Source organism: Parus major, chromosome 1 (genome assembly GCF_001522545.3).
Source record: "Parus major isolate Abel chromosome 1, Parus_major1.1, whole genome shotgun sequence".
Lineage (NCBI taxonomy): Eukaryota > Metazoa > Chordata > Aves > Passeriformes > Paridae > Parus > Parus major.
In genome coordinates this window covers 4,791,725-4,804,483 of record NC_031768.1, presented here as the reverse complement: position 1 = coordinate 4,804,483, position 12,759 = coordinate 4,791,725, and the positions used below count along the sequence as shown (strand labels likewise).

The 12,759-nt window shown below is 40.3% G+C and overlaps 1 protein-coding gene across 12 annotated transcripts in view; it reads right to left on the bottom strand.

The window, feature by feature from the left end:
* The window catches only part of SLC37A1 (solute carrier family 37 member 1), a 35,208-nt gene that overhangs the window by 21,241 nt on the left and 1,208 nt on the right, over positions 1 to 12,759 (bottom strand). For 3 of the 12 annotated variants that reach the window (XM_015637832.2, XM_015637863.3, XM_015637855.2), the window contains exons 2-10: positions 12,538 to 12,649; positions 10,920 to 11,436; positions 9,123 to 9,418; positions 7,360 to 7,441; positions 6,389 to 6,509; positions 4,490 to 4,568; positions 3,596 to 3,731; positions 2,017 to 2,093; positions 167 to 333 (exon numbers count right to left, since the gene is read on the bottom strand). In XM_015637832.2, the coding sequence (XP_015493318.1) occupies positions 167 to 333; positions 2,017 to 2,093; positions 3,596 to 3,731; positions 4,490 to 4,568; positions 6,389 to 6,509; positions 7,360 to 7,441; positions 9,123 to 9,178 (718 nt within the window). In that variant the 5' untranslated portion in view covers positions 9,179 to 9,418; positions 10,920 to 11,436; positions 12,538 to 12,649. The remainder of the gene's footprint in view (positions 1 to 166; positions 334 to 2,016; positions 2,094 to 3,595; positions 3,732 to 4,489; positions 4,569 to 6,388; positions 6,510 to 7,359; positions 7,442 to 9,122; positions 9,419 to 10,919; positions 11,437 to 12,537; positions 12,650 to 12,759) is intronic. The other 9 variants (XM_015637873.2, XM_015637883.2, XM_015637839.2 and 6 more) reach the window with 9 other exon arrangements.

Sequence of the window (12,759 nt, the reverse complement as noted above, 5' to 3'; positions counted from 1 at the left end):
TGATGACCTCAGAGGGCTTTTCCAACCTCAATGACTCTAATTCTGACTGGGTAAGCTCTGTGAAGGAACACAGGCTCTTCTCCATCAAGTGTTCTGGGAAGAAGCTCTCCAAGTACAGCTTGAGAAGTGTGAACCCTCTGTGGCTGTGTCCCACTGAAGCACTCACGTTCAATCAGGAACAGGAAACAAACAACCCCCATGACAGCCACGATGACCCCAGGCACCACAAAGGAGAGACCCCAGCACGTGGACACCCAGTAAGCAGCAATCAAGGATCCCAAGATATTCCCCACTGAAGTGTGCGAATTCCAGACTCCCATGATCAAACCTCTCCTGCATTAAAAACAAAACACACAAACCCCCAAACATTCATTATCAGCATTAATCTCTTGAGAAAAGTGTATCAAAATGGCTGCACATCTGTGGTGTCAGTGAAATTTATCTTATGGTTCTTCAACTGGTCATTTATTTATGCTACAATCTCCATCTGGCAGTTTCAAAGCACCTAAATACCAATAAAACTTGTAAATTCTCTGTGCATGACTGAATTTATCCTGCACTTACTGACATTTAAAAACACCACTAGGGCTTGCATATTTCTAAATAGTTTCTTTGATTAAAACAAATATGCTGATGCTGTGTAGCATGTCTGATGCCTTTAAGGAATAAAAATCTTCCTGCAAACACACTGCATTGATAATCTGGTGCTTGCAGGACATGTAAGACTTGTCATGCAGAAGAAAACAAACTATACAGGGTATGTGGAGCAAATTCAGTATTTCCTGATCCCATTCTGGACTTGCTGGGCTCTGGTGGAAGATGACAGCTTCACAAGCTTGGATAAAACACACATCAGCTCCATCTGAGCTAAGGTAAAGCTTAAAAAAATCCCACTGAAGTCAAGACAGCAGGGATTTTTTTTTCCCTTTTAAGTCATGGGAAACCTGCCTTGCCCTCAGCAGGATTTTACCTGGAGCAGCCTAACTTGAACAAACCCCAATCTTTTCCATAGCCTGAAGACAAGATCTAAGAGATCTGTTCATGCTTCATGGACTTACAGCAGAATGAAAACAAGGACCAGGTCACTGACATTTAAACCAGAGCCCTACTCACCAGCCCAGTGTGTAGCATCCTAGAAGTAAAGGATGTTGCTTTTGCACAAAGCAAAGCCTGAATAAATGTATTTATTTTGCACAGACTCCCCAGTCTCATTCCATATTATATGACAGTTACCATTCTCTGCATTTCCTAATGGAAAATTACTTTGAGGCTACATCTTTTTAACTATTCTGTGGTTTATATAAAAATCAAATACTGAATTTCAGGACATTCTTCTCTGGAACTGATTAACAATAATGCTCTACAAAGGATGGTCCCATAGTTGCATCTTTATATGCTACATGCATCAATCATTATCAGAGCCAGTGGGTTTAGCATGCAGCTCTTGCAAAATGTACAGAAAATTACTGTATGGTGTGACAACATAAACACCATGAGTGATCTCTGCAGGGTTAAGACAGACCCAGATGATCTAAAGAAGGTGATAAAAGAAAGGTTAAATCAGATGCCATGTGTATTTTGCCTTCTAAATTAAATTTTCAAGTTTATAAAAAAGACATTACACAAAGGCATTTTTTACAGTTATGCCCTGACAACTGTTTTGAAACACAAATGAAAACACAGGAAATTTCACATTAAAATGGCATAATAACAGCCTTTACTAAGAGCAGTTTTAGACTGTTTATATTTGCAAGAATTATTCTAACACAATTCTGAAATAATTCATCTGAAAAAGATACCACAGAACGCTGTTTTGACAGGAGGGAGACAGTTTCAAACCCATATATAAAATAAGCAGCATAAAGGAAGCTCCTTTCAAAATTCTAACTGCTTAGTTTCATCTCAAAAAACCAAAACAAACCAAACCCACAGAAGCCTAAGAAATATATTGAAATAGATAATATCACAGCATGGACTGATCTGTACTTCCAAACCTCTGGATTATGTATCATTTACCTTCCTTTTCCAAACCAGTTGCCAATGCATGTAACGACACTTGGCCAGCCAGTGGTTTGCACCAACCCATTAGCTATCTGAAAGGAGGTAAAAAAATAATAAATGAACATTTCCTGTCATTAAACAGGTTCCTACACTAATTCCTAATGAGTGCTGCATTGGGAAAAGAAGTCTACACAAATGCTTTTGAGTTTAGAAATTTAGTGGGGGGGTTTTGAAAGCATTTTTTTCCCCCCCCTCAAGAACAAACAAGTTAAAGTTTTGCAGATTCTTCCCTCTCCTTAAATCTCTATAATTAGTTTATGATTTAAATCACAGAATACTGTAATTCAGTCACGTGTTTATCAAAAATCACACTGCTCTGAGCTGAACTGAGAAGTGAATTCCCCACACTCAAGCAGCAGCAGCATAACACTTATCTCAACTTGAGCATATGGCAAAGCATGTTTGCAATCAAATAAAGCAGAAAAAGATAACTTTAGGGGAGACTGGATAACTTTAAAATGCTTAACAGACATTTGTAAATAAACTGAGAGGAGGAATTAAATTTAATATATTCAGGGTGAAGTAAGAACTATTTCAGCCTCCACATTGCACAGAACTTTAACTCATCTCAACTCCTCAAAAGCTCCCTGTCTACAATTGCACCACAACACAAATATCACAACACAAAACCTCACGTGTACAAAGAGCATTTGGACATGCAACAAAAACCAACCTCACTCTACCCAACAAAAACCAATGGGATTGGTGGTGTGACATCACCCTTGGAGCTACAGGGCTCAATGACCACATCCCAGAGGGGAGAGACAGTCAGCTCAGCCCTAAAGGAGGCATTTCCAGCCCTGGAAAACACCTGATCCCAGAGGGCTGGGGCAGTGACAGATTCACTGGTGACAAGGTGACAGAAGTGCTGGCCCCACGTTAGTACCTCTGCGTGCCACCTTGCTCACTGCCATGCACTTGTGCCAAAGGTGAGTGATACTGCAACAACACAGAAAGCAGCAGTGCAAGGTACAGACCTGTCCAAAATGGCCCCACTCACAACCCTGCCCTAGTCCTGACCTAAATTCCATTTCAGGCCAACAGTAAAAATTATTTTTACACCTGATCTGAGCTCTGAAAAATCTCCCACAGTGAATCTTGTTACATAAGCTGCCTGTTCCCAGCCACACCAGTGTGGGAGACTGCTCATCATTAGCAGTGTAAATGGAATTTTCCTGCAGAGAAAGCCAGGATGTGTCACTCAGGTCTTGGCAGACTGACAGAAGTAAACACTCTTGTTTTAAAACTCACCTGCATTTAAGCTTGCAAGGATTTGATTGCTGATTTGACACAGAGTGAAACACATTAATTTGCTTTCAAAAGATTTCTTCCAGTAAAAAAAAAACCCACCATTTTTCAAAAATGAAGCCTGGGGGTATCCACTCTATCACTTCTGCCTGTCTTCAACAAGATGACATCATTTACACCCTCCCACCCAACCTCTCATCACTGTGTGCAAGTGAAAAACCCCCAGTATTACCCCAAACAGCACCATGAGAGGAACCCTGAGTATCTAAATGAACACTGTGCCTACCTGGGCCATGATGTAAAACCACAGATTATGCACATTATAGAAATAACCCAATCCAAACATTGCAGTGAAGAGTCCACTGGCGAGCATCCCCCCTGTCAGATAGTACCGGATGGGCAGCCGCTCCCCGATGAGTCCGCTTGGAACAGGGCAGGGAAGGAAGAGAAAAGCCATAATTAAAAATGAGATCACACCCCAAAAGCCTCCACAAATGAAGAATATTTTGTGTTGTTTAATTCTGGTTGAGGAGGAACTCTATTGGTAACTGCTGGTTGCCTTTGCAGTGGCAAAAGAGCAATTTTTAGCCCTTGACAGGGGAAAAATAAAAAGCAACAAAACATTTCAAGTTCATTAATTGCTATGTTCTGACATCTGCACAACCATCTTTCAGGGAGATACACATCTGGAGCACATTCAAAGTCATTTACTTACACAGTCATTTTCCAAATTATGTGTCTCCAGCCATTTGAAGTGACACTTGTCTCCCTTGCTACCAATTCTGGCTTTAGTCAATAAAAAGAAGCATCTCCAAGCAGCAGCTAAGACTGCACACTTTAAGATGGGTTTGGTTTTATTTTTAGGAGGTGTCTGATCCCATTATTTGACTTAAGGAAGCAAATCATTTTAACCCAATCAGTGCAATTTGGAAACTGATTTGATTTACATTCTAGATGAAAAAAAGACAGGCTAGACTTCAATCTGGAAAATATTCCTGCACAAGGCAGTCAAGATTGGTGCAGGTAAAAAGCTTTTTATGTGGGGCTCAGAATCATGTTGGCTTTTTTCCTCTCAGCAATCAATTTCTCACTCTCCATCAGAAACTCTGCAGTAGGAAAACTCAATATCACAGAAGTCACACAGCCTCATAAATAAACAGTAAAGAGAGTGGGGTTTTACCTTAAATACATTCCAACTGCATATGCACACAAAAATGAGTAATCCAGTGCTCCCAGTAGCTGTTTGTAGTTGCTCTTATCTAAGAATAATATTCAAAACAAATTACCACTTGAAATGTACTAATTACTTCACAATCATTTTTACATATAACAAGAAAAATGTCAGTGAATGTGCACTGACATTCAATTTTCAGTAGGCACATTTTGACTTCAGCAAACATTTTGCCAATGTTTTATTTAACAAAAAAAAAACCACCCTTCTGCCTCTAACATATTAGGAAAATATTGACAGGCCCATCCTAAACTCCACCTTATTTAAAACATTTTGGAACAGAAGAAACATCAGTTATTAGCAAGGTGCCCTTTTCTTAAGGCCTTAGGCAAAAGAAAATCCAAAATCCAATTTAACAGACTTGATTAAAAGTGGTAAGATGAGTTGCAAAAGCATGAGGTCCTTACAGTCAAAATGGCTGAAAAAAATATAAATCCATCATCATAGAGGCTTTTAAACAATCACCTTAATGTTTTTTGGGTTTTTTTAATGGGTAAAGCCTTTTGAATTTCTTTTTCCAAATATTGACAAAGCACAGAGAAGTTCTGCTTATAAAAACCCCACAGTTCTGCCCTGTGGAGTAAACAACCACAATCACACCTAAATGGGAACTGCAGACAGGATGGAGGGAGCAAAGGGGCTCCATCCTGGTGGAAACACCAAGTCAACTCCCAAGGGCTCATAGCTAGAAAGTTTGTGTATTTATTTGCAATAAATTGCCACAATTGCTATTGGCTTTGAGCATGAAGTCACAGATATTAACAAATTCCTTCCTTCAGTGTCACTCCCAGCTTTGCCAGAAAAACAGCTGAAAGAACAAGTCTAGAGCACCATTCCAGAGGGGCAGCTTGGCAATAATGTCCATGGAAAAAGGAGGACATTTGGGCTGAAAGTCTCTATTAAAAAAGTCAATCAATATTTCAGACAAACAAACTCAATCCCCCTTTGGTCAAGGAACAAGAAACACTCCCCAGGTTTAAGTGCATTCCACCTGGGGGATTGTATTTTTTCAGTAGACCCTGCAGCAGGAGTTAATACATTGGATTTTGTCCACAGAAACCCCAGAGCTCAGATCTTTAATTATCTTTGAAGAGAGCAGGACTTTTTTTTAATTGCTAATTAGAGACTAATTAGAATGTATGGCTACACAGACTGGGGTGGACTGGCACATTGACAGAATGGACTAATCTATTTCACTGATGCTTCTGGTGGCAATAAAATTGTCAAGGAATTATTCAAAGTCTCATTTAAAGTGAAATACGATTAAATTAAAATTTAATTGTTCAGCAGGCAAATATTTTTTTTCTATTCAAGTGAAAGGGCATGTTCATAAACTATCCAGTGATTTGTCAAGTCTCTCCTGCAATAAAGTCTCCCCTTTTTCTTCATTAAAATAGAGAGAAAAATATTCCTTCAGGCAGATAAGGACTCTGCAAAGTTCCAATTTAGATAAGCACCAAGTAATTTCACTTAAAAGATTGCCTGAATTAAACAAGCAGAAAATTATAATGATTGATTTTATTCTTCACCCTTTTTTCCTAAAGAGACATGATAAAGACAAACCCCATTTTTTGACTGAAAACTGATCCACTGAAACCATCTCTTAGTTATGGCAAGTAAAATAATATCACTTGTTTAAGTGACTTTAAGTAGCAAAAAAATCATAAGGTAAGTCAACTTTCTGTGAAGGAATCAGTGAGGACATGGAAAACAAAACACCCCTTTCAAGCACATCTCTCACATGTGAAGAAATAGCTAGAAGCAAATAATTTAATTACAAATATCAGCTCATTATTATGAAAGAAAAATCCAAAACAAAAAAAAAAAAACCACAAAACCAAGCCTTACCAAATGGCTCCCATCCACACTGAGAGGCATTAAATGGCTTTCTGACATGCTGGATCTGGGCAGCATATTCTTTGTAGGAGTCAAGTTCACCTTGACTTGCACACTGCTTATGCAGCTCTCCCTGAAACAGAAAGGACATTTGAAAATGGAAAATTCACTGGCAAACTGGGGACTGATAACTCTCCTTACAGCAAGAAATTTAACAATTCTAGATTACTTCTAGGTTAGACCTGTGTCAAACCTACCCAAATCAGTAAAACTGTTGGCCCTTGTTAATTGTTTGGTATTTTGCTGGGTGAGGCCACCATCACATGAAAGAGCAATGACATTACTAGGTTAGAAAAAAAACATCCAACAGTGAACTGGTGTTTCTGACAGTGAAAATCCTGGAAATTCTGCAGTAACATCAAGTACTTTGCCCACTGTTACTCATCAGTTTTATACAGTGCAGCATTGGGGGATTTGGTTTGTGTTTGGAAAATTATAAAATCAGAAGATTGAAGTAACAATAGTTGCTAATTCTATCAGAATTAGAGAACATGTGTCATCACCTTCACTGGGAACAGTCACAAGGATACAGACAATGATGACTACCATGCTCAACAGTACTGGGAACACTCTTCCAAATGCCAGTGGAATGTTCAGCTCATCAGTTATGAGCAACTTTTCTCAACCATAAGAATGTAAACCTCTCAAATATCTCTAATTAGATTAATTCACATTCATTAAGTGCAGGCACAGCTGTTTCCAGCCCAAAAGCCAGACTTATATGCAATATTCTAGGTGTGGTCTCTACTAAAGTTTATCAAGCAAATATCACTGTGTGCCAGCTTCATCAGTCTTTCATCTTGAAGGCATTTCAAGTTAAAGTTTAACCCTGACTTTCACAACAGGAAATACTGAGAAAGACAGCGACGTCCGTGTCTGGCAGGAGCAGGAGGATGTTTAAACAAGGACACCACCTCTCTTACCTTCACTATACTGATAGGTTTCCTTGATAGATGGAAGCTGGCATACAGCAGGAAAGTGAGAGAGAAAATGAAAGCTCTATACCTATGATATTAAAAGAAAAAATAAAAAAAAATTGCAAATAATTTTATTTAGGTTTTCTTTTAGCACCAAGTTACACAAAACCATTACACAAGTCCTTGATAAGACTGGAATAGTGGAAGACTTTTTTTTTTTGTGTTCTCCAGCATCCTGAAGAACCACCCTCCCAGTTCTGCTGCTTCCCATCTGCTCTGATGTGGCTTGGGAGGGAGCCTGGTGGCACTTGGGAACAGGCAGGAGAACGTGGCAGTGCCCTGAGCCCACAGAGCTGACTTGCCTCATGTGCAACCCTCCTTTGGGGGCTATTAAATATCAGCTCAAAATTATTAAATATCAGCTCAACACACTGATAGGTGATTCCACACCTCCCTGTCTCGTTGGGTTTTGTGGTATTGCTAGGACATAAGTGATGGCTCTCTTAACTTTCACTTTGGATAATTCCTTAATTTCTTACTGCTTTGAGGATTCTACATTACTTCTGCCTTTCTCTAACAATGGCAATCAGACATTTCCAGACATGGACAATGGGACTGACACTGGAGCACATGAAGAGAATTGAGCAGCTTTGGGATTGGGAAGGAATTCTCCTTTGTGCCTCACTGGGATCCTTGGCTCTTGCTCTACAGTTCAGCCAAATTAAAAGAGCATCTTAATTTCACTGTCACTGCAAGTATTAAACAAAGATAACAATTTGATCTACTCTATTCCCCATCTGTAGTTTCAGTTGTTTAAGGATAGCATTTTGTGCATTTGTGCTTTTAAAAGCATCCAAAGTGTGTCTACTGGCTCCTTCTAGCCTTGATCCTAAAATTAACATCTGTAAATATAAGTACATATATACATACAAATATCTGATATCACACTGCCTACTACAGTCCTTGACTTTTAATTAACCCTTTTCAATAATTTTTTCCCTTATGAACTTTTACATAACCAGGGTTTTGTTTTATAATTCTGGCATATTCACGGGAAAAAAGAGTCATCCCACAAGCAGATTTATTCACCCTCATGGCTGAAAACATCCTCACAAGGGACAAAACTGAAATTTATTTTGTTCCTGCTGCTCAGCTACTGGAAATATCATAAAATGGCTCAGATGAAAAGTACTTGGCCTTTAATTTGTTATTTTTTGTTATTCACAAACAATTGACTCAGTATTCTATCTCAGGAACCACAAGAACTGATGCCATAAAACTTCCAGGATTAGTTTTCCTAAAGGAAGGAGGATTCAATTTTTGTTTGGTTTTGCTGGGGGGCTTTGTTGGTTTTTGTTTTATTTTTTTTTTAATACTGCAGTAGCAAGAACTAAAACTGTAATTGTACAAGTCTGTATCATACATCAAATTACTGGGGAGAAAATACACTTCTGGCTAAGAAAAGAAAGTTAATCTTGAGCATTGCTCCCACCTAGGATATTGAAAATGCAATTTATTCTTTCAAATACATACCTTGCACAGAAAAGGACAAAAGGCTTTATTCTCTAGCAGATTTGGCAAGTTAGGGTTTGGGTTTCCCAGCAGAGTATCTCACTTTTTAAATGCCAGCAATATTTATTAATTACACAACTGAATCTATATTCTTCCAGTATGTATTAAGCAATGAAAAAGCAAAATTTCTGAGCAAGGCAACAGATACAAACTCACACTGCTCACAGCAAGGATCACACCAGCACTTCAAGACTTACCACTGATCTCGTGAGAATGAAGTGATGAAACGAATCCCAGGAGGAAGCTGAGCCATCTACACTACAGCTGGTACCAGATTTCAGGTGACACAATTACAGACGTGTGACAGTGTTCTCTGTCCTTCTGGAAGTGTGACAAAGATCCCCCAAAGCCTCTGGATTCCACAAGTGTGGAATATCTGCTGCTGGGCTGATCTCCTTGCAGGTTTGTTTTGTTTTTTTTTTTTTCTTCTACCTTCAGTCACAACGTGGCAAATTCTCCACTCTGTTTACTGCTGATCTTCAAATAAGAGAAACTGTTAAGTAAATAATCTGGTCAAGTTATTGGGTATTTTCTCATGGTAACATTTGAATCAGCAATTATCCATTTCAGAGGCAAGTAACTAACATCATTAAACTGCACATCAGAAATGCAGTGGAGAATTTTAAGCCTATATAAATTGCAGCTTTCTCTGATTTTTATAATTTATAATTTATTTTGAGAGCTCAGCACGGTACAAAGCAGTGGAGACACAAAGGAAAGCTGCACTCAGAACTTGATCCAAAGCCAGCTTACGTCAAAACACTCCGCTTTTGTCCCAGAGTGACTACAAACAGGCAACTCCCCAGCTCACAAAGATCTGTTTGAGCATATCAGAAGCATTCATGAGCTTGCAATTTGCTCAAAAATGGTTGTAGTGTTTCCAGCCTGGAATGAGAGACTCCTCCAGCTTGAGAGTGGGTGCTGCTAAACAATGTTGCTGGCAAGGCTTGACCAGCACTCCCTCTTCCAGCCCATTTCCCTGTCCCAGTATCAGCACAAAGCTTCACATAGTCAGAAAGCCTTGGAAAAGGAAAAACCAAGTTTTTTCCCCACTTGAGCTCGCTACACCAGCACAAGGAAGAAGGCAGGATCACGTGTGTCCTCAGTATACAGGGCAGAGCGAGACGGTGGTGGTTTGGCTCAAACTTTCACCAAGTTCCTCCTGTTTGTTCCTACATGGGCTGAAACCCCTTGACAATAAAACCCCCACACTTTATTCCAGGTACTGCAACAGGAACTGGCTGCACTGTTACCTGGCAGCTGCCAAGTCAGGTGGCAAAAGCAGCTGTAGGCAAAAGGTGTGACTGAAACCCATGTGCCCAAACCCAGCCACGCCAGCAGGATGCCCAGGGACACTCCTGGGTCTGCAGGGACCCCACAACCTTTAATGTCAGCACAAGCCACTGCCACACTCCTGATGGGAAGCTGGCAGGATTCAGGATGAGCTCTCCTGGTAAACAACAGAAAGTGAGCCAAAGCAAGAAAGCACCCACAGTTGGTGTTCACCTGAGAATTTTAGGGACTGCCACAGGGCAGGCAAAGGTTGAGACTCTCCCCTCTTGTCTTCACTGCCCCTACTACAGAAATCAAAGCTGCTCGTCCTCAGCCAGGTAAGTGACAACAAACAGGATCTGCTGTGTCCAAGCTGGCAAAACTTGAAAGTTTCATAACCTTCACAGGCTTTCTCCCCAGGAATAGAGGAACACTACCCCCTCTTTACGTAACTGAGTATCCCACCAAAACATCAAGGCTCTGCTCCTTCATGTTAACACATTTTTGTCATACTTCTATTTTTTTCTACAGTGTCCTGGTTCAGCTTGACACCTCCCTACCCTAAAAGTGAATTGACTTGCTAATCTCGTTTGACATGTTCCACCTCCTCCCTGGCCCCAATCAGATTGTGCAATTAATCAAACCCCATAATCATTCCCGCCCAACACGAGTTTCCTATCTCCTCTCAGAGGTTGCAGAGGTTAGAGAAAGTGCAACCCTACCTCCTCCTCTCCTTTCTCAACTCCAGAAAAAGATCCCTGCCTCGTGTCAGACCTTGTAGCTCCACAGCCATGGTTCAGGTGCCTGATCCATCAGAAATCCTGCCCTGAAATATAGCTGATCCAAAAGATAATATTAACTAATTCTGTGGCCACAAAACTGCCATGTAGGATGAATCCAGGGCAGCAGGAGCATAAAGACAAGGACTAAAAGCTGGGATTGCCCCTTACAGCCATAGCTGGCTAGTTAGGCCAGATTTCAAAATTCCAATTTCAAAACAACTATTTCTCCTCAGAAATCTGTGTTTGGCTGAAATGAGCTGCAGATAGCTCCAGGTGGGAGAAAAAAGGTAAGAAGAAAAAGAGGTTGGCACAATTAGCTCACAGCAGGAGTGAATTTTTCGTCCAGCAGTAACAGATTCATTTCAGGCTGATCCCAAACTCCACTTCTCCTCACAGTCCTCTCACCAAACGACCAAAATTATTTCTCCAATCACAACAAATGAGGTGACAAAAATACCTAGTGGGGAAAAAAGCTTGAGAAGCCAGCAAAGAGCAAACACCCGAGGTCTAACACTTCCTTTAATGGTTCTCTTAAAATATAATAGGACAGGACAATTATCATTATAGCAAAGCAATTGTTTAGCAGGTTACTATTTAACAGCTCTATTACAAGCAGGAAAAGACTTCAGACACCTTACAAAAGGTTTCAGTGCTCAGTGGTCACGCCAGGTTGCTGATCTGTGCACCTGCTGCACAGGTCATACTCACACCAGCTCCCAGCAGTGTATCCTTAGGATAAATCCCATCACAAGGAGCCCAGTCATTTCCCAGCAAAGACAACTGGACTACCAGCAGCACAGAGAGAACTGCAGCCTAACTCTATTTGATAGGAGATGATTTCATTTTCAGACAGAAACACCTGAGTTCTCATTTACTTGTCAACAATTTGTTTCCGTCTCCATGTATCTCTTAAGTTCCTCTGACATTCATGTGCATTTTAATAAACATAAAAATATCCTTCCAATGATGCCTTAAGTTTTAGCTTTCATATTTTCCAGATTCTGTACTGCATTAGTATGTAACTCTGAACTTCATATAAAATATCAGCAAGTTCTCTTCACAGTTTAGTCAGACAAAACAATCCTTTCCCAGCCCAAGAACGCGTTGTCCATCCTGGGTGTAGCCCCGGCCAGGATCTTGTACTGCCCAAAGTGTTTCCTTTGAAGGCCTTTTTAATAAATATCTACTTTATTCCTTTAACACTGTCTAGCCTCCTGTTCTAGGTAGCCTCTCAAGGCATCACATAAGCAAAGAAATTTGTGGCAATAAAACTTGTGATAACACATTTTAAAGATCACCTTTTACTGTAGATTAAACCAGATTTCAAAACCCAAGCTATACTTCAGAAATCACACTAATAGGCTACAACACATAATCAGTAGTTTACCAATCCAGTTTTTTATATTTCAGTTTCATGTACAAAGCCCAAGGACAATGTCCCATTCAGTCACTCAAACTTGTTTTATGCTCTTTCATTTTCAGCAGCTATTTCTGCCGGTTGTGAAACCAACCCTTCACTTCCTCCTTGCAATGTACAAAGCAATATCCCCGTACTTACTTTGAAACCGTATTTACCTTTCCAACTTGGTATTGCTCCTTCGCTGCAGTGGCTGAAACATACCTTCCTCCCTATTTCAGGAAAACAATCCCTGGTCAGAGGCTTTTTCCCCCTGCAAACACAGCAAACCTTGGCTCAGCTGCGCTGAAGAGGCAGAGGGAAGGTCCTGCCCGGCCCCAGCGCAGCTCCCCCGGGGCTGAGATGAGTTCTGTGTCTGCCGAC